Source organism: Saimiri boliviensis, chromosome 4 (assembly GCF_048565385.1).
Source record: "Saimiri boliviensis isolate mSaiBol1 chromosome 4, mSaiBol1.pri, whole genome shotgun sequence".
Classification (NCBI taxonomy): Eukaryota; Metazoa; Chordata; class Mammalia; order Primates; family Cebidae; genus Saimiri; species Saimiri boliviensis.
In genome coordinates, this window is record NC_133452.1 from 100,206,318 (window position 1) to 100,233,480 (window position 27,163).

The 27,163-nt window shown below is 39.2% G+C and overlaps 1 protein-coding gene and 1 pseudogene across 1 annotated transcript in view; one reads left to right on the forward strand and one right to left on the reverse strand.

Annotated features, from left to right (window-relative positions):
• SRPK1 (SRSF protein kinase 1) overlaps positions 1-27,163 on the reverse strand; it is a 90,138-nt gene that overhangs the window by 39,784 nt on the left and 23,191 nt on the right. Inside the window, 5 exon segments of the mRNA XM_039466925.2 lie at positions 706-812; positions 12,974-13,061; positions 14,251-14,338; positions 15,366-15,474; positions 16,898-17,016. Coding sequence (XP_039322859.2) covers positions 706-812; positions 12,974-13,061; positions 14,251-14,338; positions 15,366-15,474; positions 16,898-17,016 — 511 coding nt within the window.
• LOC120362802 (protein kish-A pseudogene) lies at positions 26,635-26,954 on the forward strand (annotated as a pseudogene).

The following is a 27,163-nucleotide window of genomic DNA, read 5'->3' on the forward strand; positions in this document are numbered from 1 at the left end:
TTCCTGATGGTAAAATTCTATACTGTATATTGAAGGCTCTTTAGAAAATTAGAAAATGCCCATGAATCATGCTGTATAAAGAGATGGCATAATCTGACATGGCAATTATCTATTCATGTAAAATTACTATTTACAACTTCTGGATAAGGGCTCCAATGTTCCCAAGTCAGACAACTCAGCTTCACCTTCTTATATATGAGGCAAACCTGGGGGAAAATGGTTATGCTAAAACATTTAAAAACAGAATAAGCAAAATAAACTTTAAAGATTGAATGCAATATTTAATTTTAGGAATTAAAAATAACTTACTTTTTTTTCCGAGACTGAGTCTTGCTTTGTCACCCAGGCTGGAGTGTAGTGGCACAATCTCAGCTCACTGCAACCTCTGCCTCCTGGGTTCAAGATTCTCCTGCCTCAGCCTCCCAAGTGAGTAGCTGGGATTACAGGCATATGCCACCACACCCAGCTAATTTTTGTATTTGTAGTAGAGAGGGGGTTTTGTCATGTTGGCCAGGCTGGTCTCAAACTCCCGACCTCAGGTGATCCGCCCGCCTTGGCCTCCCAAAGTGCTGGGATTACAGGCATGAGCCACAGTGCCCGGCCAGTAACTTACTTTTTAAAACAAAAATTCGATTGGAAAAAATAAACTCCTGACACTTTAAGAATATTAAACCATCACTGCATAGTCAAGACTAAGATACATACTTGCTGAATAATTTTTTTGACACAAGGCAGTGGAAGCCCCTGATAATTGGACTTGATGATCCACTTGAGCAGATGATGCCCCAAAACTTCAAATACCATGCAGATATCTAGGAGTTAATTAAGGAGGGATAAAACGGCACAAAAGAACAGCGCAAGACAACCTGTGAATTACACCCTATTAAAATGTTATGTATTTTCTTTCAGTATAAAAAGTTACAGAGCTTGAATGAATAAATATATAGCTGCCAATCCTCTAAAATTTCTAAGTCTAATGTAACAGCCAACAAAAGCAATCATGAAACAGAAAATTGTGGGGGGCTGGCTTATCAATATTATTATGTATATTAAAATACTGGTAAAAGAAAAAGTAAAACTTACATATGCAAATAGTGAAAGAAAGCACTAGGCTCATGCGGTTGATTCTATTCATACAAATTAGTTTCTTCCCCAATATCAAAATTAGTGTCCAGGGTAAAAATTTCCACTCTCACAGTTTCAAAGCAAGGAAAACCAAATTCTTCCTTAACTATAGAAGAGATGAATGTACAAGACCTAACCTCAAAAACACAAATGCAAACATTTTTTAAAATAGTAAACTAACTTGCTTTATGCTCTGTAGTTTACAAAACTAAACTTGATTCCAGTGCCACCATGTGTTATCCTTATCGCCCCACACAGTAGGAATACTCTTTGGGTCTAATATTGTGCAGGGCATTACAGGGATTTTGGTAGTATTTTGATGTCTTCCACCCCCACTAGCTTCTCCATGCAAGTCAAGACATACATATGTATAATGTCCTAGTCCTCAGACTTGAAGATTCTCCATTAAAGGAAAGCCTGAGTTCCTTGGAAAAATGGCTAAATCTAAGCAGGAAAAACACAAGGTAAACTTGGAACACCCTGCTGTGCCAACAAATAAGAGAACATGTCAAGAAGAAAGAGGAACCATCTTGAAGAGGATGTCACAGCCAATGTGGAGGCCATTTTAAAGAATAAAGTTACGAGTTAACATATCAATTAAAAACAGAACAAGTCCATACTGATCTGAAAGTGTGGAGGAAGAGAAACATTTTTTTGGGATGGAGTCTCGCTCTGTCACCCAGGTTGGAGTGCAGTGGTGTGATCTCAGCTCACCAAAACCTCTGCCTCCTGGGTTCAACAGATTCTCCTGCCTCAGCCTCCTGAGTAGCTGAGATTACCGGTGCATGCCATCATGCCCAGTTAATTTTTTGTATTTTTAGTAGAGAAGGGGTTTCACCATGTTGGTCAGACTGGTCTTGAACTCCCGACCTCAGGTGATCCACCTGCCTCAGCCTCCCAAAGTCCTGGGATTACAGGCATGAGCCACCACGCCCGGCTGAGAAACATCTTCTTTAGAGAAGAAAGCCAAATAATAAATATAGGAGGTATTACAGAAATAAAAAATCACCAATTTACAATCACTATAGTATACTATTACTGATTCAGGTAGGAATCAGTGAATACTAAGACAACTACATGAAAGACTGTTGGGAAAGGGGATTTTCATAGTGCCAAAATACCATTCCACAGACTGCTTATTAATTAGAAAAAGAATAAAATACCTTTACAACTGAGATATCTGGAAGGCACAGCCTTAACCAAGTGATCAAACTTATTACCACCAATGATAAGCACAAATTCATACCCTGTGCCTTCTAATGCAATATACTGAGAAAACTAAAACATAATCCATGTAATATGCTTGACAAACATAGTTAACTTGAATTTAATCATGAGGGAACAGTCAAACAAATCCAAACTAAGATGGCATAAAACAACTAGCCTGGATTCAAAAAAAAAAAAAAAAAGGTCTATGTCATAAATGTTCCAAATTATGTAAGATTAAAGGTACAGGACAACCTCAAACACAGATCAAAATTACAGTAAGATAGCACCTCAAACTGACAAATGAATAAACTAAAATAAAAAAAAAAAATTGCCAAATGTAAGTGAGGTTGTGGAACAACTAGAACTCTTGTATTACGCTAGTAGAAGTCTAAAATGGTACAAATACTTTGGAAAACTGCTCAGCAAATTCTTTTTTTTTTGAGATGGGAGTCTCGCTCTGTTCCCCAGGCTGCAGTGCAGTGGTGCAGCTCGGCTCACTGCAATCTTCTCCTCCTAGTTGAACCAATTCTGTACCTCAGCCTCCCAAGTAGCTGGGATTACAGGTGCCTGCCACCACTACTAATTTTTGTATTTTTAGTAGAGACAGGGTTTCACCATCTTGGCCAGGCTGATCTTGAACTCCTGACCTCATGAGCTAATTTTTTGTATTTTTGTATTACAGGTGTGAACCATCATGTCCAGCAGCAAATTCTTATATATAAAACCCATGAAAGGCTGGGCACGGTGGCTCATGCCTGTAATCCTAGCAGTTTGGGAGGCCAAGACAGGTGGATCCCTTGAGCCCACGAGTTTGAGACCAGACTGGGCAACACAGTGAAACCCCATCTCTACAAAAAAATCAAAAAATTAGTCAAGTATGGTGGCATGTGCCTGTGGTCCTTGCTACTCAGGAGGCTAAGGTGAGGGGAACACCTAAACCCAGGAGGTCAAGGCTGCAGTGAGCCAAGATCATGCTACTGCGCTCCAGCTTGAGTGACAGAGACCCCATCTCAAAAACAAAACACAACACAACGAACAAAAAACGCCAGCACCTGTCAAGTTTTCTGCTTTAGCCAAAATGAAGTGACAGAGACTGAATTTATCTTATTGATAAAACAATACCCAAAACAGACCAAATTCAAAAACAACAGAAGATTCTGGACATCAGGCAACATGTACAGTGATCCCTGAAAAAAGGAAACGAGCTGAACCATGGGAATGCCCCATCTTATTGCCTTGAGACTTCCTAGGTAGACTCCACAAGATGAATCAATGGGAGGTAAGCGTCTTGGGGAGACCAAGGCAGCTATAATCCAGTGAACAAGGTACTAAAGAGGAGAGAGCTGCAGAAAGAGAAATTCAGAGATTTGCAGAGGGGTTCCCCTCAAGGATACGGCAAAGCACATGTGTATGAGGAAACGAGCAGAGGCAGAGAAGAAAAAAAAACCTTAAAGGATTAGAAAGAACAATGCCCAGCATTTGCATAGGGCTTGGCAAAAGTGCCTGCTCCCAGCAAAGATACTAGAAAAATTCAGTCACAGGGTATTGGGTAGGATATATTTAGGAAAGTCTTGCCTCAGCAGAGGGAATGATTAGCCCTGGACTGAGCAATGCTTTGGATCCATATAAAAGGACAAAACACTTCCCAAGTAACATAACAGCATCCCAGAACAAGGCTCAAGAAGATTTATAGAAATACAAAACATCCAGCAGCCAACAAGGTAAAGTTTACAATGTGATTACCAGGCAATAAAACATATCTGAAATTAAAATAATCAATCATATGAAACTGACTCAGAACCATCACAGAGGTTAGAATTAGACAAGGACATTAAATGGTTATTATAGCTGTATTCCACATGTTCAAAAAATTAAGTGGAGACATGAAAGGTATTTGTTAAAGGACTGAAAATGAACTTACAGAGACAAAAAGTGCAATGTGAGATAAAAACACACTGGATGGAAAAAACGGCAGATTGGACATTACAGAATAAAAAGATTAGTGAACTTGAATTAGTCCAAAACGAAAACGGTTTGGAAAAATCCAAACAAATCCACACATCCACAAAAGAATAAGCTGTGGGGAGCAACTCTAGTGGCCCCCAAAAAGGGAAGAGAGGAAGGAGGTGAAAAAATGGCTTTTTGCAATGAATCAACAAATTACAAAGGTAAAGATACACCCAGCAGCAAAGTATACCTCTAAGTGCTTAGACTCTGGATGTCATTTCTCCGCAAAAGGACTTAGGGTTTCTCAGAGGAAAACTGATTCTAGATTTAAGACAGGAAACTCACAAGGTGAGCCTAGAACATCTTGATGCCAGGTAATAAACTGCCAAAATCTCGTATGGATCCTGACTCAAGTAAGCATCACAAACTAGAAAAGATTCTAAGAAGATGGTGGAGTAGGAAGCCGCCAGAAATCTGTTTACCCACCGAGACAACCAACGCAGTGGCAGAATCCGTCTGATGTGATTATTTAGAAACTCCCAAGTCTATTGAAGGCTCACAACTTTTAGGAGAAGAGGCTTAGATAATAAATTATTGTAAATTTTGGTCAATTTCAGCTCTTAGCACAGTGGCACCCACCTATTCCCTAATCCTATAGTAAGCAGCCCTGCCCACAGTTTGTTGGAGCCAGAGTGGGTAAAAAGGATCCTGTCTTAAGTATCAGAGAGGCAGGTGGCCATTTCTGTACCTCCCCTCCATTGTTTTAAACCCCTCCTCTGGCTGAAGTGATGTTGCAAGGATTTAAAAAGTCAGTGCCCATTTCCTTTCCTTAATTTCTTTCCTTTTCCCCTTTGGGAGCCAGACATTAAGACTAGGATGTTCATGGCCAGGTGTGGTGGCTCGCGCCTGTAATCCCAGCAATTTGGGAGGCCAAGGTGGGCAGATCACTTGAGGCCAGAGTTTGAGACTAAGAGTTTGAGACTAGCCTGGTCAACATGGTGAAACGTCGTCTCTACTAAAAATACAAAAATTAGCCGGGCATGGTGGTGTGCACCTGTAATCCTAGCTACACAGGAGGCTGATGCAGGAGAATCGCTTGAACCCAGGAAGTGGAGGTTGCAGTGAGCCGAGATTGTGCCAAAGCACTCCAGCCCGGGTGATAAAGCAAGATTCTGTCTCTAAATAAATAAATAAACAAATAGCCTAGGACATTCAAAAGCAACAGCATATTGAGGGAAAATCAGAAAGCGACTGTGCATGCCCAAGGAAAGATGCAGACTGAGCAAAGACCTTTTGTTTACATCTCAGGCTGATGCTTGGAGAGACAGCCCTACAAAAGAAACACAAAACCAAAAACAACATGGGGCCAGGCAAAGCGGCCCATGCATGTAATTCCAGCACTTTGGGAGGCTGAGGCAGGATGACTGCTTGAGCCCAGGGGTTTGACACCAGCCTGGGCAACACAGAAAGACCCCATCTCTACAAAAACATTACAAAATTAGCATAGGCATGGTGGCATACAACTATAGTCTCAGCAATTTGAAAGGCTGAGGCAGGAGGATCGCTAGATTCTAGGAGGTCAAGGCTACAGTAAGCCATGACTGTGCCACTGTACTCCAGCCTTGGCAAGAGAGAGACCTTGTCTCAAAAATAAATAAATAAATAAATACCCCAACAAATCTTGAGGACACAGCCAAATCTGACTTCTAGAGTTACCATATTAGATTTAAATCTCCAGTTTTCAACAGAAAATCATAAGGCACATGAAGAAATAGTTAAGTACAGCATATTCAAATGACAAAAGTAAATCAATAGACACAGTCTCTTAAAAAGATCTGATGCAGATCTACTAGATAAAGACTTTAAAACAAATGCCTTAAAGATGCTCAGGCCAGATGTGGTGGCTCATTCCTGTAACTCTATCACTTTGGGAGGCCAAGGCAGTAGGACTGCTTGAACCCAGAAGTTCCAGACCAATCTGGGCAACACAGTGAGACTCCACCTCTACAAAAAGTTTAAAAAGTAGCTGGGTATACTGGCATGCACCTGTAGTCTGGAGGCTTAGGCAAGAGAAGCGCTTGAGTCTGGGTAGTCGAGGCTGATGTGAGCCATGTTCACACTACCACATTCCAGCCTGGGTGATAGAGCAGGACCTTGTCTCAGGAAAAAAAAAAAAAAAAAAGGGCCGGGCGCGGTGGCTCAAGCCTGTAATACCAGCACTTTGGGAGGCCGAGGCGGGTGGATCACGAGGTCGAGAGATCGAGACCATCCCGGTCAACATAGTGAAACCCCGTCTCTACTAAAAATACAAAAAATTAGCTGGGCATGGTGGCACGTGCCTGTAATCCCAGCTACTCAGGAGGCTGAGGTAGGAGAATTGCCTGAACCCAGGAGGCGGAGGTTGCGGTGAGCTGAGATCGCGCCATTGCACTCCAGCCTGGGTAACAAGAGCGAAACTCTGTCTCAAAAAAAAAAAAAAGCTCAAAGAACAAAAGGAAGATGTGGAGAAAGCCAAGAAAACAATATATAAACAAAATGGAAATATTAATAAGGACTAAAAAAACTAAAAAGAAATCAAATGAATTCTTGCTGAAAAGTACAGTAACAGAAATGAAAAATTCACTAGAGGGATTCAAAGGCAGATTTGGGCAGACAGGAGAAAGAAACAGCAAACCTGAAGTTAGGATGATGGAAATAATTTTAAGTCTGAGGAATAGAAAGAAAAAAAATTGAAGTGAAGAGGCTTAAGGGACCTGCAGGACACCATTAAATAGGCCAAATATACACTGTGGCAGTCCCAGTAGAAGAACAGAGGAAGAGGCCAGGCATGGTAGCTCACACCTGTAATCCTAGCATTTTGGGAGGCCAAGGCAGGCAGATCAGTTGAGGTCAGGAGTTCAAGACCAGCCTGGCCAACATGGTGAAACCCCATCTCTACTGAAATACAAAAATTAGATGGGTGTGGTGATGCATGCCAGTATTCCCAGTTACTCGGGAGGCTGAGGCAGAACTGCTTAAACCCAGGAGGCAGAGATTACAGTGAGCTGAGATCGTGCCACGACATTCTAGCCTGGGTAACACAGTGAGACTCCATCTCAGAAAAAAAAAGAAAGAAAGAAGGGCCAGAGAGAATATTTGAAAAAACAATGAAAAACTCAAATTTGATGAAAGACATGAATCCAAAAAGCTCAATGAGCATCAAGTAAGATGAACTCGAAGAGACCCAAGCCAAGACACACTATAATCAAACTTCTGAAAGATAAAACAGAGAATCTTGACAGCATCAAGAAAAATGACTCTTCACATCAGCAAGTTTCTCATCAGAAATTTTGGAGGCTAGAAAGCAGTGAGCCAACATATTCGAAATACTAAAAGAAAAATAATGTCAACCAAGAATCTTATATTAAGCAAAACATTATTTCAAAAGTGAGAGAAAAATTAAGACATCCCATGTAAACAGAAGCTAAATGAGTTCATTACCAGTAGATGTGCCCTGTAAGAAGTGGTCAAGGGAGTCCTATAAGGTGAAATGAAAAGACACTAAACAATGGCACAAAGCCATCCATACAAATAAATAAACAAAGAAGGTAAATACTTGAGCAATTATACAAGTTAATATTACTCTAACAATGGTAACTCCTTTTTTGTTTTCTACATGATTTTAAAAACTAATATCAAAAAATTATTAGTCTAAAAGCTAGTATGATTTTAACTTTGGTTTGATAGAATGGATTTAAAAAATTGATACAACTATATGCTGTCTACAAGAGACACACTTTAGATCTAAAGACACAAACAGATTAAAAGTCAAAGGTTGAAAAAATGATTCCATGCAAATAGTAGCCAAAAGAAATCACGGGTGGCTATACCGATAGACAAAACAGACTTTAAATCAACAAAAGTTACAAGAGATAAAGAAGGACATTATATATATTAATAAAAGTTCAATATGCCACCAAGAAGATACAATTATAGACATTTACATACCTATTAAAAGACCACCAAATATAAAACAAAAATTGACAGAATTAAAGGGAGAAATAGTTCTACAATAATAGTTGGAGAGTTTAATCCCACACTCTCAATAATGTATAGAACAAGCAGACAGAAGATAAGCAAGGAAATAGAGGACTTGACACAATAAACCAATGCAATCTAACAGACCCTTAACAGGTACAGAGTTTCAGTTTTACAAGATGGAAAGTTATGAAGATGGATGGTGGTAATGACTGCATAATTTGATGTTATGTGTATTTTACAACAAAAAAAAAGTAACCAATGAGGAGAAAGAAGGACAACAGCAGCCAGTAGTAGTTGTAGTAGTCGTAGTCGTAGTAGCAGTAGCAGTAGCAGTAGCAGCAGCAGTAGTAGTAAACAAAAAGAAAATAAAGCACAAGACATTTGGCAACTGAAAAAATGACTTTAGAAACTTGTGACAGGCAGGGCGCGGTAGCTCAAGCCTGTAATCCCAGCACTTTGGGAGGCCGAGGCGGGTGGATCACGAGGTCGAGAGATCGAGACCATCCTGGTCAACATGGTGAAACCCCGTCTCTACTAAAAATACAAAAAATTAGCTGGACATGGTGGCGCGTGCCTGTAATCCCAGCTACTCAGGAGGCTGAGGCAGGGGAATTGCCTGAGCCCGGGAGGCGGAGGTTGCGGTGAGCCGAGATCGGGCCATTGCACTCCAGCCTGGGTAACAAGAGCGAAACTCTGTCTCAAAAAAAAAAAAAAAAAAAAAAAAAAAAGAAAAAAGAAACTTGTGACTAAGAAATTGGTCCCAATTTTTGTTTGGTTTAATAATTGTACTGAGGTTATCTTGTTATTTAATAAATCTATTTTTCTTGTCAGAGATGGCATCTTGTTTTGCCACGCACAGTGGAGTGCAGTGACACTACCACAGCTCACTGCAGCCTCAAACTCCCGGGCTCAACTGACACTGCTGCCTCCCTCTCCCAAGTACATGCCTCCCATGCCTGGCTAGTTTTATTCCTATAGAGACAGGGTCCTGCTATGTTGCCCGGGCTGCTGTTGAACACCTCAGCTTCCCAAAGTGCTGGGATTACAGGCATGGGCCACAGCACCTGGCTAGGTTACATTTTAAGAGTCCTCGTCTTTTAAAAATACATTCTAAAACAATTTTGAATAAAACGTTTAAGATTGGCTACAGAATTATCAGGAGGTACAGACAAAACAAGATTGGCTGTAAGTTGATAACTCCTGAAATGGGTAATGGATCTGTGGGGATTCATTAAATTATTTCTACTTCTTTATGATGATTCTGCTAAGACATTTTTTCCCCCCAAGACGGAGTCTTGCTCTGTCACCCCAGCTGGAGTGCAGTGGCATGATCTCAGCTCACTGCAACTTCCGCCTCCAGGGTTCAAGCAATTCTCCTGCCTCAGCCTCCCGAGTAGCTGGGATTACAGGCGTGTGCCACCACGCCCAGCTAATTTTTGTATTTTTAGTAGAGACGGGGGTTTCACCATGTTGGCCAAGCTGGTCTCAAACTGCTGACCTCATGATCTGCCTGCCTTGGCCTCCCAAAGTGCTGAGATTATAGGTGTGAACCACCATGCTTGGCCAACAAATTTCTTTTAAAAAGCAATTAAATAGGCTCGGGAGGGTGAGACAGGAGAATCGCCTGAACCCAGGAGGTGGAGGTTACAGTGAACTGAGATTGCGCCACTGCACTCCTGCATGGGCAACAAGAGCGAAACTGTGTCTCAAAAAAAAAAAAAAAAAAAAAAAAGCAAATAAAAAATTTAACAAAACAAGATTTAAAACGCACATTGCTTAAAAAGACTAAACATAAAATAGAACTGTAAAGCTATTCTCTTTTGTTTCTAGCTTTAATTTGCTTAATTTTCATTTGTTGAGAGTATTATAATTTGAGAATGTTGTTTTAATTTGTAAGCAGTGGTATTAAAATGGCCAAACATATAGCAGCTTTAAAAAAAGCTGGTAGAACATCATAATCAATTGGTAAAAAAAAGATGAGCTAAATAATTTCAGTGAAAGAAAGCTAACGAGTAGCAATCAGAAGGAGCACTGATAATTGAAATCAAAAGATTATATTTTAAAAAAAATCTCTTGGGTAGAGTATAAAGAAAATAACAAAAGGTTGAAAATAAAAGGCTTACATTATTGAGTAAGCACAGTATGGGCACATTATGAATAAGAGGAACTAGCAAAGAGAGTATATAGCATGAAAAAAAAAGTATCCTAAAGACATAGGAGGTCATATAGGTAGACAATAGTGACTGGCTAATATCAACATTATATAAAGAGACCTGTCTCCCTTCCTAATCATTCTTTTCCTCCTCCTTCTCATCCTCCATGGAAGTAGAGTGAGCTAGTTTATATGGAATTCTATGAGAACTAACTTTCTAGTTCAGGGTCCTTTATATTTTAACGTGAGACAGGATAGTGGTCAAGAGAAAAAAATGCCTGAACAAACACACACACAAATGTGAATGTACAACTCTGTGTGGGTATGTTATGTTGTGAAAATGGGTAGGGGCAGGAGAATGACGTGGGCCATTACTGACCTTTAGCATAATGTTCTGAGTTATATCCTTTCAATCTCTAATAGTAGCAAATAATGCAGTAGCAAAGACAGCTGGGAGATAAGGATAAAGAAGGACAGGAAACAACAGCTAAGAACAAAGGGAGAAAAGAATAAAATAGGGAATTATTGGAGAGAAGCTACCCAGAATCCCACCTAGCAATGTCTGAAAAATATCTTGGGACTTGAAATTCAAATCTACTAAGACATTTCAAAAGTTAAAAAACCTTCTTTGCTTAGTTAGGGTGAAATAAAAGTACTCAGCATTACTGTGGAGAGTTCTATAGTTTTACTTGGAACTTTTGCAAATCGGTAAAGAAATAGGGCACAATGATAAACATTACAAGATTAAATAACAGAAAAAAATAGATATAGTCATCATGACATCCTGTGCAGGTTTTAAAAAATTTCTTCGAGTCTTTGAACACACACACACACACACACACACACACACACACACACACACAGAGAGAGAGAGAGAGAGAGAGACAGAGACAGAGAGAGAGAGAGAGAGAGGGAGAGAGAGAGACAGAGAAACACATGTCATCTACAAAGTGACCACAGTAGGCACAAGGTACTGTTTTAAGATGGCTGCAGCAGTTTTCCTTAGACATCCGGGGGATCTGTGATTTGTATGGAAATGACTCAGAATTAACTTCAAAACAATAGATAGTCTTTCCATATTATCACCTGTTCCCTCTCCTTTCTCATCTCTTCTTCCTGCTTCTCTGTTCAAATCTCTTCCCATAGTCTGCATGAAACTAGTCATATGTAATCCTGTATCCTTTAAAAAAAAAAAAAATCAACGGCAACTAGGAATGTGCTTTGTAAGAAGCTAAACACACATGGAAAGTCAAATGATATATAAAATGTCTTTATACTTTTTTTTTTTTTTTTTGGAGACAGAATCTCGCTCTATCACCAGGCTCAAGTGCAGTGGCGCGATCCCAGCTCACTGCAACTTCCGTTTTCCGGTCTCAAGCAATTCTCCTGACTCAGCCTCCCGAGTAGCTGGGACTACAGGCACATACCACCACGCCCAGCTAATTTTTTGTACTTTTAGTAGAGACGGGGTTTCACCATGTTGGCCAGGGTGGTATACATTTTTTAAACAGCTTATAAACAGGTAATTTTAGATTCTCCAATCTAAGTAAGATTCGACTTCTTTTACTGAAAAATCTGATTGAGTGTTATAAGCATAGCTGTTGCAATAACCTTTTTTTTTTTTTTTTTAAACTGTGGGTCAGAAGGAGCAATGATCTTTCAGTTAGCTCACTGCAAGTCATTTTGATAGTAACCTGTGAAGAAAATCAGCTAAGGTTCCTTCCAACTCTACAATTCTAAAAATCCAGATAAAAACATTAAACGAGTCAGTTTTTTCATTCTAACAGAACGTGAACAATCACACCCTTTTAGACTCTAAACATACATTCGCAGCCCCTTCAAAGTTGAGGCCTAATATAATAAATACAATCATACCTTAAATTCTTGTTTATCTAGTATTTTTCTTGGGACAGGGTCTGGCTCTGTGGCCCAGGCTGGAATGCAGTGGGCACGATCTCAGCTCACTGCAACCTCTGCCTCCTGTGTTCAAGCGATTCTCCTGCCTTAGCCACCCCAGCAGCTGGGATTACAGGCACCTGCCACCACGCCCAGGTCATTTTTTTTTTTTTGAGACAGAGTCTCAATGTTGGTCAGGCTGGTCTTGAACGCCTGACCTCAGCTGATCCACCCACCTTGGCCTCCCAGTGCTGGGATTACAGGCATGAGCCACTGCACCCTGCTTACCCAGTATTTTTCAGTTACTTCCCTTAAAGTTTCTGTGCTAATTGACAAAGATCATAGAATCTTTACTTAGTGATACAAGGCTATTTTCTAAAGGTTTCTTTTGACTTCGGTTTAATTTGCCTAAAAAGGGGAAAAACGCTTAAAGCAATATCATAAAAAGGCACACCACACAAAATTAGGCATAATTCAGATCTGTGTTCAGAAGTGTATAATGAAAGATGTAATTTTATTATTGTTTGCCTTGAGAAAAGATACCACGACCATCTACACAACAAATCTAGTTCCTTTCTTTGGGACTGGGATGATTTATTCTCAAATATATTTTTTAAAGGATACGTGTTCCATTAACTCCTGATATTTTAAAGTCATCTAGTAGTTGAACAACCATTTCTCTGTTTGGATCATGAGGGTCTGAATTTCGAACCTGCAGTGGGGAAGAGACGGTATTCAGCAAAAGGTAAAGCATGGAAAGAAAATAAGCCAAATAGTAGGGGAAGAATACTTATGGCAAATTAACTCCAAGAAAGAGCTCACATAAATCTATTTCTAAAACATACTAAAATTTCAATAGCTTTAATGGAGAAAAACTTAAAACAGTCAATTTATAAGAGAAAATACAACCCACAGGAACTGTTTTTCTAATTCAACTATTTTGCTTCCTGATATCCATCAAAGTGTGGTCTCCAAATTAACTGCTGATTACCAGGTTATGAGGAACTAAGAAGCTTTTACAGGATGCAAATCAACCACAGCACTAACCACAGTTTTTTCCAGCTGACTTTTTTTTTTTCAAAGGAAAACTTTCACAATGAAGAAAACAGTTTGTTGATTTACTTTTGGGTAGGTACAAGGCTCCTTAACTTGTCACGAACGGACATTATGTAAAGTATTATCTTAAGCCGGGTGCCTATAACCCCAGCTACTCTGGGGGTAAGGCAAGAAGATCACTTGAGGCCAGGAGTTGGAAAAAAAAAAGTACTGCCATAGAAATCTCCTGGTGCAAGATTCTCACTTTATGAACAAAAAAATCAGAAAGAAAAAAATGGTAACATGGAGGACATACCAGGGTAAAGGCAAACTAAATCCAGATTTTCTAATCTGAGTTTAATTTCCTTCTACTACATTGGCACATTCCTAATTTAAAACAAAACTAAAAATAAATTTCTGATAAAATTTATCTCAGTTTCCAGGCATAAAGAGAATCAGCAAAATACAGTATTTTTATATTATGTATTCCATAACATATTTGAAAACAAAACAAAAAAGATGCTATACATTTATTTACATAACTTTCCTTTTAACCACAGCAGGAAAGATGAACATTATAACAGTGCTACGTGGCCTATAAAACACACTCAGTGAATATTTTTATTAATTTGAAATTTTTTTTTTGGTTCATGTGTAAAGGAAGAATTCTAATCATACCATTTCCCACCAGTTCCCTATTACATGAATGGAATGTGTAAATACTGTTGTCTTCCTCTACCTCTTTAAGGATACTAGACCTTTATAGAAAAAATTATCCATGCTAAGGAGTCTCCATTTGGTGTGTTTTAATTCAATGAAACTTTATTTATAATTCTTTGCATTAATACATATAATCTAATACTCACTGACTTCAGCAACCGGATTTCATCTAGTGCTGTTTCAGTGTAATGTTCAGCACTTTTAACTACTTTCATTGCCACAAATTTCTTCCCCCTAAGAAACAAACACAGGCAATTAAGACTACACAGCCTTCCCTTACTTTAGGAAGCTAAGATTTAGCTATAAGAAAGATGGTTAAAAAGGACAAATATTCTGGAAACCATCATTCTCAGCAAACTGACCTAAGAACAGAAAAACAAACACCACATGTTCTCTCCCATAGGCAGATTTTGATGAACAATAACACATGGACGGGGGGCGGGGAGCATCACACACTGGGGTCCGTTGAGGGGGAACAGGGGAGGGACAGCAGTGGGTAGGGAGGTTGGGGAGGTATAATGGGGAGAAATGCCAGATAAAGGTAAAGTGGGGACGGAGGCAGCAAACCACACTGCCATGTATGTACCTATGCAACAATCTTGCATGTTTTGCACATATACCTCAGTACCTAAAGTGCAATTAAAAAATATATATATGGGCAAATACTGATTTCATGTTTCCCTGTAGCCCATACAAGCTACTTCTATGGAAACATTTGTACTTGTTAATGGCACTAACTAGCCAGATTTCATTTACAGGAAGAAAGAAAATCTGTTCTCAGATCATTTCAGTTGTTGAACATTTCCTCTGAGTTAAAATCCTTTGAGTATCTCCCTGAATTCCAAGCAAACCTGCAAAATGAGGGTAAGTAAGAGGAAAGATGCCACCAAATTCCAAGTGTCCTGTGTATCTGTATACAGGCAAAAACTAAAAGCTTAAAAACTGTAATATTTTCCCATAGGCAGCCAGAATAAATATTTGGGTGAAAACAAAATGATAAAAATCACAAAAAAGCAAATGACCAAAGCTTAACTGGCATTAATTTAATTACTCTTGTCTCTAAAGTAGAGAGGGAGATATATAATACTGATTCTTCATGAAAGAAAAATGATTTGTTCAAGAATATAGAGACTACTGCCAACAACGAAATTCTGATAAATGAATCAAACTAGAGATACACTGAAGCCTGAATCAGCAGTGGAAAATCAGACACATTTGGGCATCATCTAACAAATTCTTTTGCAGAACTACTAGAACTTACTGAATATCCCATGATAACCACACTGTTGAAAAGTGTCCCCAGCCTAACTTTCGGATCACATGATATCTCCCGTTGAATAGATCTCCAATTTTTACAAGATGATAACCCCCTGGAAGAAACATGGGAGATATAATCAGAAAACCCAGGATGAGAAACAATGGTAAGAAAGGGTATTTTTACATCATGTTTTTCAATATCTATATACCTTTTATCAAATAAAAAGTTTCTTTTATACAATCAACAGAAGAAAACCTTAGTAGTCAAATCAGTCGTACAGTATTACTGAATTCATGTTATAAAAAAATCTTAGTGAATAAGATTAATGATTTAGATTGAGCCTACAACAGCCTCATTCACAAATAATAAACAGATTGTATATCACAATATTCTTGTCTCTCAATAATCCAATAAGTTTATCTAAACATATATATCTATTACAGTCTCAGGAGACAGAATAATAAATTCTGTTTATTTAGCAAAAAAAAAAAAAAAAAAAAAAAAAAAAAAAAAGCAAGCAAGTAAACAGGATTTCTTTAAATAAAAACAAAACAAACAGGCCAGGCATGGTGACTCATGCCTGTAATCTCAGCACTTTGGGAGGCAGAGAAAGGCAGATTATTTGAGGTCAGGAGTTTGAGACCAGGCTGGTAAACATGGTGAAATTCTGTCTCTATTATAAATATGAAAATTAGCCAGGCATGGTGGTGGGCACCTGAGGCATGGTAATTGCTTGAATCGGAGTCAGAGGCTGCAGTGAGCTGAGATTATGCTACTGCACTCCAGCCTGGGTAACAGAGCGAGACTGTCTCAAACAAAACAAAACAAAAAAACCCATAAAAAACAGAAAACAGAGGAAGGCCTGAAAAACCTGCCAACAGTGGCAGGAATCAAAGTATCTTCATATGTATCTTTGCCAGCTGAGAATAAGAAGGACCACGGTCTTCTCTTAGATGGTATGATACATTCATTTTAACCACGTTCTTCTCTTAGACGGTATGATACGTTCATTTTATCTTCCTACCCAAAGACTCTGGAAAGTCTCATTAAGAAACAGAAAAGACAACAGGCAACCTGATGACACCGCTTAGGTGTCTGTAATTCCAGTTTAACTTATCAGCTGTCACTATGAACAAAAAGTAGTGAGAAGGTATTTTATAAAAATCTATATGCCGAAATGTTACCACTGGTTATATGTGGCTGACAGCATGGCTGATGGCTTTTACTTTCTTTTCTGTTTAATATGGCTCTGAAATTTTCTAAGGTAAGCATGTACTATAACTTTTAAAGAGGAAAAAGGTAAAAACATTTAGTATATGTGCTGCCGAAGAGAGCACAAGGTAAAAACATCTAATATAAAATTAGGCTTTGATAAATTAAGTCAGACTAAGAACAAATACTATTTCATATGTTTTAGACAAAAGGATACAAGTAAACAGCAATAAAACTGTGTTTATGCTGATAGAGCAAACATTCAAATGAGAAATTGTAAATAAATGGAACATGTCTTCCTTCATATCTCCTTATGAACTTACCTTTACAATAATCATTAGGATCTTCTTGCTCATCATCATCAGATCCCAGAATCTCCTCTTCCTGCTCTGGTATATCACTCTCAGAGTGGGGAGCAGAGCCTCGGTGCTGAGTTTCAGGTCTAAGAAATGTTACAAAAATGCACATTCCATTTGAACAGAAGAAAATAGGACATTATCAAATCCCACCATCACCACAAAAAACTAAACCTTCAGATAATATGAACAAAGTATTACCAAGTGGCAGCCTAGGAAAACACTAGCTATAGTTTTGCCTCATGTTAGAAAAATATTACTTTTTAAAAACATCATACATAATAAAATCTGAAAAATATTAAAAACATATATGTGCCGGGCGCGGTGGCTCAAGCCTCTAATCCCAGCACTTTGGGAGGCCGAGGCGGGTGGATCACGAGGTCAAGAGATCGAGACCATCCTGGTCAACATGGTGAAACCCCGTCTCTACTAAAAATACAAAAATTAGCTGGGCATGGTGGTGCACGCCTGTAGTCCCAGCTACTCGGGAGGCTGGGGCAGGAGAATTGCTTGAACCCAGGAGACTGAGGTTGCGGTGAGCCGAGATCGCGCCATTGCACTCCAGCCTGGATAACTGAGTGAAACTCCGTCTCAAAAAAAAAAAAAAAAAAAAAATGTAATTTTTCTAAGGAGAAAAATTACTTGACTCTCAATATCCAAACATAATCACTGATAAACTACTGAATTTTCTTCTAATATGTTGCTATATCTTCATAAAAATATTTATTTGTAATCACATACTATATAAACAAATTTGCATCTGGCTTTTTCTATTATAAACTTTTTTCATTTCTATGCATCTCTTAAATCTTAACATGCTTCTCTTAGAAGTATCATTGCTTAGTTTGGCACATTCTGCTCAGTTGGACATTTAACTTGTTTCTAATTTTTCATTACTAAAAATACAGTTGTTGAATACTTTTGAATAATCTTTAATCTGTAATCAGAATTATTTCCCTAAAACTAAACTACTAGAGGTTGAAACATTCCTATTTATAAAAATAGCATGTTAATTGTGGAAAATTTGGGAAACACTTGTTTTAAGACATACCTAATCAGAACAACTATTAACATTTTGGAATATTTCTTTCCAGTCAGTGGTCATGAATGCTTCTAATGATTTTTATGTAGTATGACTGCTTCCCAAAAAAGTTGTGCTAAGTTATATCCCCACCAGCCACACATGGGCTTTTGGTATTTAAGTACTATCATGTTCTGAAAGCTTATTTGACAGGTAAAAATGATATTTCATTTTATAATGCATTAAAAATATTATTGATTTCCTTCTCTATATGTCATCAATTGGTTATATCACAATTTTTGTGCACTGAGAAGTTCAAGCAACAGAAAAACCTCAATTTGCATTCAGACTCTGACATTTATTAGTTGCCTGTCTCTTTAAGCATAAAAAACCAGAGTACATCTGGGTCTCATGCCTGTAATCCCAGCCCTTTGGGAGGCTGAGGCAAGTAGATCATCTGAGGCCAGGAGTTTGCGACCAGCCTGGCCAACACAGAGAAACCCTGTCTACTAAAAATGCATTCTAACCTGGGCAACAGAGTAAGAATCTGTCAAAAAAAAAAAAAAAAAAAAAAAGGACAATCAAGGTGGCTCACGCCTGTAATCCTAGCACTTAGGGAGGCCAAGGCAGGTGGATCACAAGGTGAGGAGATCGAGACCATCCTGGCCAACATGGTGAAACCCTATCGCTACTAAAAAGTACCAAAATTAGCTGGGCATGGTGGCACATGCCTGTGGTCCCAGCTACTTGTGAGGTTGAGGCAGGAGAATCACTTGAACCCAGAAGGTGGAGGTTGTAGTGAGCCAAGATCGTGCCACTGCACTCCAGCCTGGCAACAGAGCAAGACTCTGTCCAAAAAAAAAAAAAAAAAAAAAAAGGGCAGGGTACACAGCATTCCTTTCAATGGCTAAAGGAAAATACACTTTAATTTTAATTTTTCAGTATTTATTTACCTTTTCATCAACCTGTTTTATCAGATTATTTTTTCAAAAGATCCAATTTAACAGAAAAACACTTTAATAGCAAAACCAGTTATATGATATTACTGAGCTATTGAGACGTAAGAAATATCTTGATATGACTAATGATTTAGGTTTAGATTTTTAGTGGCCATTCCACCCTTCCTCAATTCCTGATTTTTTTTAATCCCCCAGGGTTCACAAAATTAGTTATAAAACTTCCTGATTCAATGTGTATTGTAACTGAAGACCTGTCTTTGGGAAATCTATTTAGCAATAAACTGGCCCACTTTCCTAAGTGGAAATAAGGAGACCAATACCTGAATTGAACCTTAGAAAGACCGGAAAAGAAAAAAAAAAAAAAAGTAAAAAAAAAGGAGTCTGAAGGAACAACAACATTCCTCAATTTGAGATTAAGATAGAATTCTGAAACAGATTCTCTGATTCAAACTTAAAATGAAAGTAAATTTGGGACCAGGACCGGTGGCTCACACTTGTAATCCCAGCATTTTCTGAGGCCAAGGCGGGCATATCCTTTGAGCCCAGAAGTTCAAGACCATCCTGGGAAAAATGGTGAAACCCCATCACTAAAAAAAATACAAAAATTAATCGGGTGTGGTGGTGCATGCCTGTAGTCCTAGTTACTCAGGGAACTGAGGTGGGAGGATTGCTTGAGGCTGGTACGTAGAGACTGCGGTAAGTCACAATTGTGCCACTGCACTCCAGCCTGGGTGACAGAGTGAGACTTTGTCTCTGAAAAAAGGGGTGTGGAGGGAGGTTAGCTGAAGGTTTATATAATGGAGTTGACACCATACACTGCACAGCAGACAGGCTAGTATTTATCTTGCAGGGCAAAAAAAAAAAGGAGGTCTATTCTCTAAAGAAAATGAAATAAACTGGAAAGAACAAATGCTGTTAGTGGGGATGATGATACCCCAGAGTAAAGTTTTCCAGATTCTGGCATTCAGTAGGACCAAACATCACACAAGTAGCTTCATACCTATTTACTCTAAAGAAAAAGCTGGCTCATGCCTGTAACCCCAGCACTTTGGGAGGCCGAGGCCAGTGGAACCCTTGAGGCCAGGAGCTTGAGACCAGCCTGGCCAACAAGATGGAACCCCGTATCTACTAAAAATACAAAAAGTTGGCGGGGCATGGTGGTACACGCCTGTAATCCCAGCTACTCGGGAGGCTGAGGTGTGAGAATCACTTGAACCTGGGAGGTAGAGGTTTCAGTAAGCTGAGATCATGCCACTGCGCTCCAGCCTGGATGACAGAGTGAGACTCTGTCTCAATAGGAAAAAAAAAAAAAAAAAAAAAACCCTTGCCAGGGACGTAGGGCAGGTCTCTAATGCCTTGCCCATAAAAATTAAGTGACTAAGGATCATTGAACATTTGAAGACAGCCCAGGGCTCCAAAAACAGAGACCAAGATAAGCAATTAAAAAACTGACCCTAGAGAAGAGATATACATTCAGGAAAATGAGAAAACTTAAAAACTAGTTAATATGAATAGAGAAACATTAAATGATGCTGATTTCCGTATAGACTATGATGCTCCAGTCTAAAAAATGAGTAGTTAGAAAGAATTTTCAGAAAATAAAGTTGACCATTCCCTAAATGTAGAAGGGGGGAAAAATGGCCCACTTATCTCATAATCAACCATTATCCCATTAATATCTCTATTCAAGATAATAATGCTCAAAAAGAGATGAGAAAATCAATTCAGAAGTTCCCACATCTGAATAATCAGAGTTGCAAAAAGAGAAACTTAGGAAAATAGAAGAGATAAAATTATTAAAGAAATTCAAGTGGCCGGGCATGGTGGCTCAAGCCTGTAATCCCAGCACTTTGGGAGGCCGAGGCGGGTGGATCATGAGGTCGAGAGATCGAGACCATCCTGGTCAACATGGTGAAACCCCGTCTCTACTAAAAATACAAAAAATTAGCTGGGCATGGTGGCGCGTGCCTGTAATCCCAGCTACTCAGGAGGCTGAGGCAGGAGAATTGCCTGAACCCAGGAGGCGGAGGTTGCGGTGAGCCGAGATCGCGCCATTGCACTCCAGCCTGGGCAACAAGAGCGAAACTCCGTCTCAAAAAAAAAAAAAGAAATTCAAGAAATTTCTGGAGACTCAATTTCGGAAGCTCCACTTAAACCATTATTGGGGAAACTTTTAAAAAGAAGACTCTAAAGGCTTCTAGGAAAAAAAAAAGCTAGAAGGCCATTAATTAGACTGTCATCATTTTTCTCATCAGAAACCTAGTACACTAAAAGACAATGAGGCAATGAGTTCTAAATTCTAAGGATTTTTCAAAAACCTAGTCTAAGTCTCAAACAGCATTTGAGAGCAAAGTTTTTCAAATATAGATGGACACTGAAACTTATCTCCCATTCATTTTGTCTGAAGAAGTTACTTGAGGTCAAGAAAAAAAGCAGTAAAACTGAGAAAGGTCGGGCACGATGTGGCTCACGCCTGTAATCCCAGCACGTTGGGAGGCCAAGACGGGTGGATAACAAGGTCAAGAGTTTGAAATCAGCCTGACCAACATGGTGAAACCCCTGCCTCTACTAAAAACATAAAAAATTAGCCAGGCGTGGTGGTGCATGCCTGTAATCCCAGCTACTTGGGAGCCTGAGGCAGGAGAATTGCTTGAACCCGAGAGGTAGAGGTTGCACCATTGTATTCCAGCCTGGGCAACAAGAGCGAATCTCTGTCTCAAAGAAAAAAGAAAAAAAACTGAGAGAGAAGACACAGAATCCACAGGAGTCTGTTTTACAGATCAAAACCAGAAGAGCTCAACAGGAAATTCCAAGAGCGCAACTACAGAGAAGGCCTGAAATGCATTTAATCTGACCTAGAGCCAGAGACCACAGGGCTCTGAGAGATCCCAGCGGAAAAAAAAAAAAAAAAACCAAAGACTTTCTAAGAAAGTATGCTTGAGACATACTTTCTGGAAGAATCTAACAGTATGATTAAAAAAAAAAAAAAAGTAACACAAGGGAGAAAAATGTAATATAAATGACAACAAACTAAACAAAAAAAGTTACATACTTAGAGGCACAAGACACAGTTGAAAAAACATAAATGCAGTTTATCGATTTTCTACTTCAAAATCAACCTCAGGAAAAAGCATAAAATACTTATGGCTACAAAGTAGAACATAAGGGTTCTTTGTAAAGATTGTAAAGACAGAATTTAGGGGAAGTTGGGAGAGAAAGGAATTCTCATGTTACAAAGTTAAAGTGCCTATTATAGTTGATGAAACCAAAAATAAGTGTGTTGGTTGTTTTCATACACAGTTCCTGGCTCCTAACTCCCATAGCCCTAATTTGTTTCTTGTTATAATGTTGGGGCTCTTTAGGCCTCAAAAACAGGCCTCAGAAAACAGAATCTCTCTCTGACCTTTTCCTGCCCTCCTTCACCTGCTCCTTGTTCTTCCCAAAGCAGTAATGTAATCCTCCCATGCCTTTCCATAAATAAATACTCTGACATACCTTACCTCATTCTGATTGGTAAGAGCCCCAATTCAGAGGTCCTGCACCATACCTTAAGGAAAGGAATGATGCACAAAGAGGCCAAGACTCTGAACAGACTGATCCTGCTGCGTTTCTATACTCGGTCTATTAGGTTGATCTTTTTGTCCAATCACATTTCTCCAAAGTCGTCCATGCTTTGCTTATGCCTACCCAATGACATCTCCATGAAAGGCTGAAGAGGATGAGTTATGGAGAACTTCTAGACAGCTGAATAAGTAGAGATTCTTGGAAGGTGGTACACCCAGAGAGGGCGTGGAAGCGCTGTGCTCCTTCTCATACCTTGGGCCCTATGCATCTATTCATCTCTATCCTTTGTAACATCCTTTATTTAAAACAAACAAACAAACAAACAAAAAAACCAGTAAACGTGCTGCCCTGAGTTCTGTCAGTTCCTCTAGCAAATTAATTCAACTCAAGGAGGGCGTCATGGGAAACCCAATTTATAGCCAGTTCATCAGAAGCACAGGTAAAACAACCTGGGGCTTGCAACTGGCAATGGAAATGGTGGAGGGGCAGTCTTAGGGAGTGAGCCCTCAATCCACAGGGTCTCCAGGAAGACAGGGTCAGAACTGAACTGAATCAGAGGACACCTAGCTGGTATCTGCTACAGAACTGATTGCATGGTGTATGGTGGGAGAAAAAGTCTCACACATTTGGTCACAGGAGTCTTGTTCATTGTTGTGGGGTGACAGCAGACAACAAAACGGTTTTAAGTTCTCTTATTCAAGGTATATTAAAGTTATAAAGTAATCAAAATAGACAATAACAAGTGTTGGTGAAGGTGTGAAAAAACTGGAACCCTTAAACATTGCTGGTGGGAATGTAAAATGGCACATACTTTGGAAAACAGTTTGTTAATTCCTCAAAATGCTAAATGTTAGAATTACCATAGGACCCAGCAATTCCATTCCTAGGTATATACCAAGAGATGAAAACATGTATCCACACAAAAACTTGTACATGGACGTTCACGATGCATAGTTGTAGAATTTTGTTACCAGCAGTGTTAACCTGACTGGGATCTAGTTACCTTGGAAATGCAGGAACTTATTATGAATGTACTATAAAGTAAAATGCTGACTGATTCCTGGGGGCAGGGCAGAATATACAAATACAGCATTATTCATAATATCCAAAAAATGGAAATAATCCAAATTCCACCAACTGTTGGGTATACAAAATTCATATACCTATACATAAAAGGAATGATGTACTGATACCTGCTATAACAACATGAATGAATCTTGACATTGTATTAAGAGAAGCCAATTACAAAAGACCACATAAATCATAAGATTCTATTTATATGAAATGTCCAGAAAAGGCAAATCCATTGAGACAGAAAGCAGATTAGTGGTTGCCAGGATCTGGGAAAAGGGAGTAATGGTGAGCAGTAATGGAGAATAAAAATGCTGTAAATTTAGATCATGGTGAGATTACACCACGCTCAATATATTAAAACAATGGAACTGTACACTAGATGGGTGAATTTGTGGCATGCAAATGCCATAAGTTTTATCTTAATAAAGCTGTTAGAAAACTAAGTCTAAATACAGTGTTTTATTGAGAGGAAGAGGGAGATAAAGTGGTGAGAGTACAAGTGAACTGTATCTTCCTCAATCATAGAATTTATGGTAATAGCTAAGGCTGATGAATCAAGAACAGCAATAAGTATGCTGGAGATATGCATGTCTAACCATTAATAATGAATTAACTATTACTATATATGATACATATATATAATGAATTAAAAACTACTAATAATGAAATATTTAAAATAATGAAACAAAAAGCAACGGGTAAAAGTAATTGCTTTAAGAGGTAGGCCAATGTCTAGGAAACAGGTGAGACTGAGGACTATGTAGCATTTATTTATTTATTTTAATTCGTTAGTTCATTTATTTTTAAGACAGGATCTCGCTCTGCCACCCAGGCTGCAGTGCAGTCGTGCTATCACAGCTCACTCCAGCCTTGCCCTTCTCAGTTCAAGTGATGCTCCCACCTCAGTCCCACGTAGCTGGGACTACAGATGTACACTACCACATCTGGCTAATTTTTAAATTTTCTTAGAGATGGGATCCCACTATTTTACCCAGACTAGTCTAGAACTCCTAGACCCAAGTGATTTTCCAGCCTCAGTCTGCCAAATTGCTGAGATTATAGGCATGAGCTACCATAACCGGTCTGTAACTTTTATTTAAAAAGGCTTCTACTGTGTTTTCTATTGGAACAAATTAGAAACCTAAATGTCCAACAAGAGGTAGGTTGAATACATTTATTAGCTGCATAAATCACCTGTAACTATTTAAATTTGATTATCAATTTCTTCATGTAAGGTAAAACCTGTAATTGCTAAAAGGATCATCTATTCAAGCCCCTTGATCAATACACTCCATTATAAATGTTTACTATATTTATGGATACAAAATGTATCCATGCAATGAACTTTTAAAGTATAGTAGCACAATTTTCAATTGCAAAGATATGGAACCAACTTAAGTACCCATTCACCAATGAATAGGTAAGGAAAATGTAGCATCTATACACCATGGAATACGACTCTGCCATGAAAAGGAATGAAATGTCTTTTGCAGCAATATGAATGGAGCTGTAGGCCATTATTCTAAGTGAAGTAACTCAGGAATAGAAAACCAAATACTGTATGTTCTCACTTATAAATGGGAGCTAAGCTATGAGGACTTACAGACGTACAGAGTGATATAATAGACTTTGGTGACTTGGGGTGGGGGAGAAGATGCGAGGGGGTGACGAATAAAAGACTACATAGTGGGTACAGTGTATACTGCTCAGGTGATGAGTGCACTAAAATCTCAGGATTCCCCACTAAAGAACTCATTCACATAACTATGAACCACCCGTACCCCCAAAACTACTGAAATAAAGAAATTTTAAAAAGTATGTATTACTATATTTTTAAAAAGTTAATTTATCACAAAAATTAGCCAGGCATGGTGGCAGACACCTCTACCTCCCAGGTTCAAGTGATTCCCCTGCCTCAGCCTCCCGAGTAGCTGGGACAATTGGCATGCACCACCACGCCCAGCTAATTTTTGTATTTTTAGTAGAGAGGGGGTTTCACCATGTTGGTCAAGCTGGTCTTGAACTCGTGACCTCAGATGATCTGCCTGCCTCAGCCTCCCAAAGTGCTGGGATTACAGCTGTGACCCACCAAGCCTAGTGTCTGTGTAGAATTTGTTAACATTTTTGTTTAGTTTAGGAAAATGGGAACTGGAGTTAGAGGTCAGAGGGCTTTAAGAGGGAGGTCTTAGGGAAAACAGACAAGAAGGCATGCTTGACACTGGAAGAACCTGACAATAGGATAACTTAACTTTTCTTTTTGAGATGGAGTCTCACTCTGTTGCCCAGGCTGGAGTGCAATGGCGTGGTCTTGGCTCACTGCAGCCTCCGCCTATAGAGTAGCTGAGATTACAGGCATGAGTCACCTCACCTGGCTAATTTTGGATTTTTAGCAGAGACGAGGGTTTCACCGTGTTGGCCAGGCTGGTCTTAAACTCCTGACCTCAGGTGATCTACCTGCCTCAGCCTCCCAAAGTGTTGAGATTACAGGCATGAACTACCAGGCCCAGCCTGCACAGCCCTTGATAAATGCTTAGAACACAGATGCATACAAGGTATTTCTTTTTTTTTTTTTTTTTTTTAGAAGGAGTTTCACTCTTGTTACCCAGGCTGGAGTGCAATGGTGCGTTCTTGGCTCACCGCAACCTCCGCCTCCTGGGTTCAAGCAATTCTCCTGCCTCAGCCTCCTGAGTAGCTGGGATTACAGGTGCGTGCCACCAGGCCCGGCTAATTTTTGTGTTCTTAGTAGAGACAGGGTTTCACCATGTTGACCAGGATGGTCTCGATCTCTTGACCTCCTGATCCACCCACCTTGGCCTCCCAAAGTGCTGGTATTACAGGCGTGAGCCACCACACCCGGCCGGTATTTCTCTTTCATCTTTAGTTATTATTTATTCTTCAGTTAAAGTCCATTACACTTCTGCCCCCAACAGAACTAGATTGTGAAGAATCTTAAATATCAAGCACTGAAGCACTTTACATGGAAGTGGAGCCATCAGGGTGATCCTACAAAAGAAGTGCTTTAGAAAGATTCCTTTGGCCACCTGCAGCCCGGAAAAGTGATGTGGCTGAAGCCTTGCCATCCTCGCTATGTCTGCCAATACCAATTTTCAGAGTCTATTGACTGTAATCTTGCTGCTTATTTGTACCTGTGCTTATATTCGATCCTTGGCACCAGCCTCCCGGACAGAAATAAAACTGGATTGTTGGGTATATTTTGGCAGTGTGCCCGAATTGGTGAAAGGAAGAGTCTTTATGTTGCAGTATGCTGTATAGTGATGGCCTTCAGCATCCTCTTCATACAGTAGCTGGGGAAAATGCTAGAATTTAATTGCCATCAGATTTCATTGTGAACAAGGACTTACTGCAGAAAATAATGGAAAGATTGGTTAACTCTTTTATCTCCGAACATTGAATGAGAAAAATCTGTAGATGCTATTCTCTATTTTTATGTTATGGGACCAATGTTCTATATAAATAATTAAGAGTTAACCATTTAATAGTCTGTAACAATCAACCTCAGTGTGATCACTACAATATTACATTCTGCAAATGTTATTCTGTTGTGTCAGATACCAAATTTTAGTGAGGTATCACTAAGGCACATAGTAGAAAACA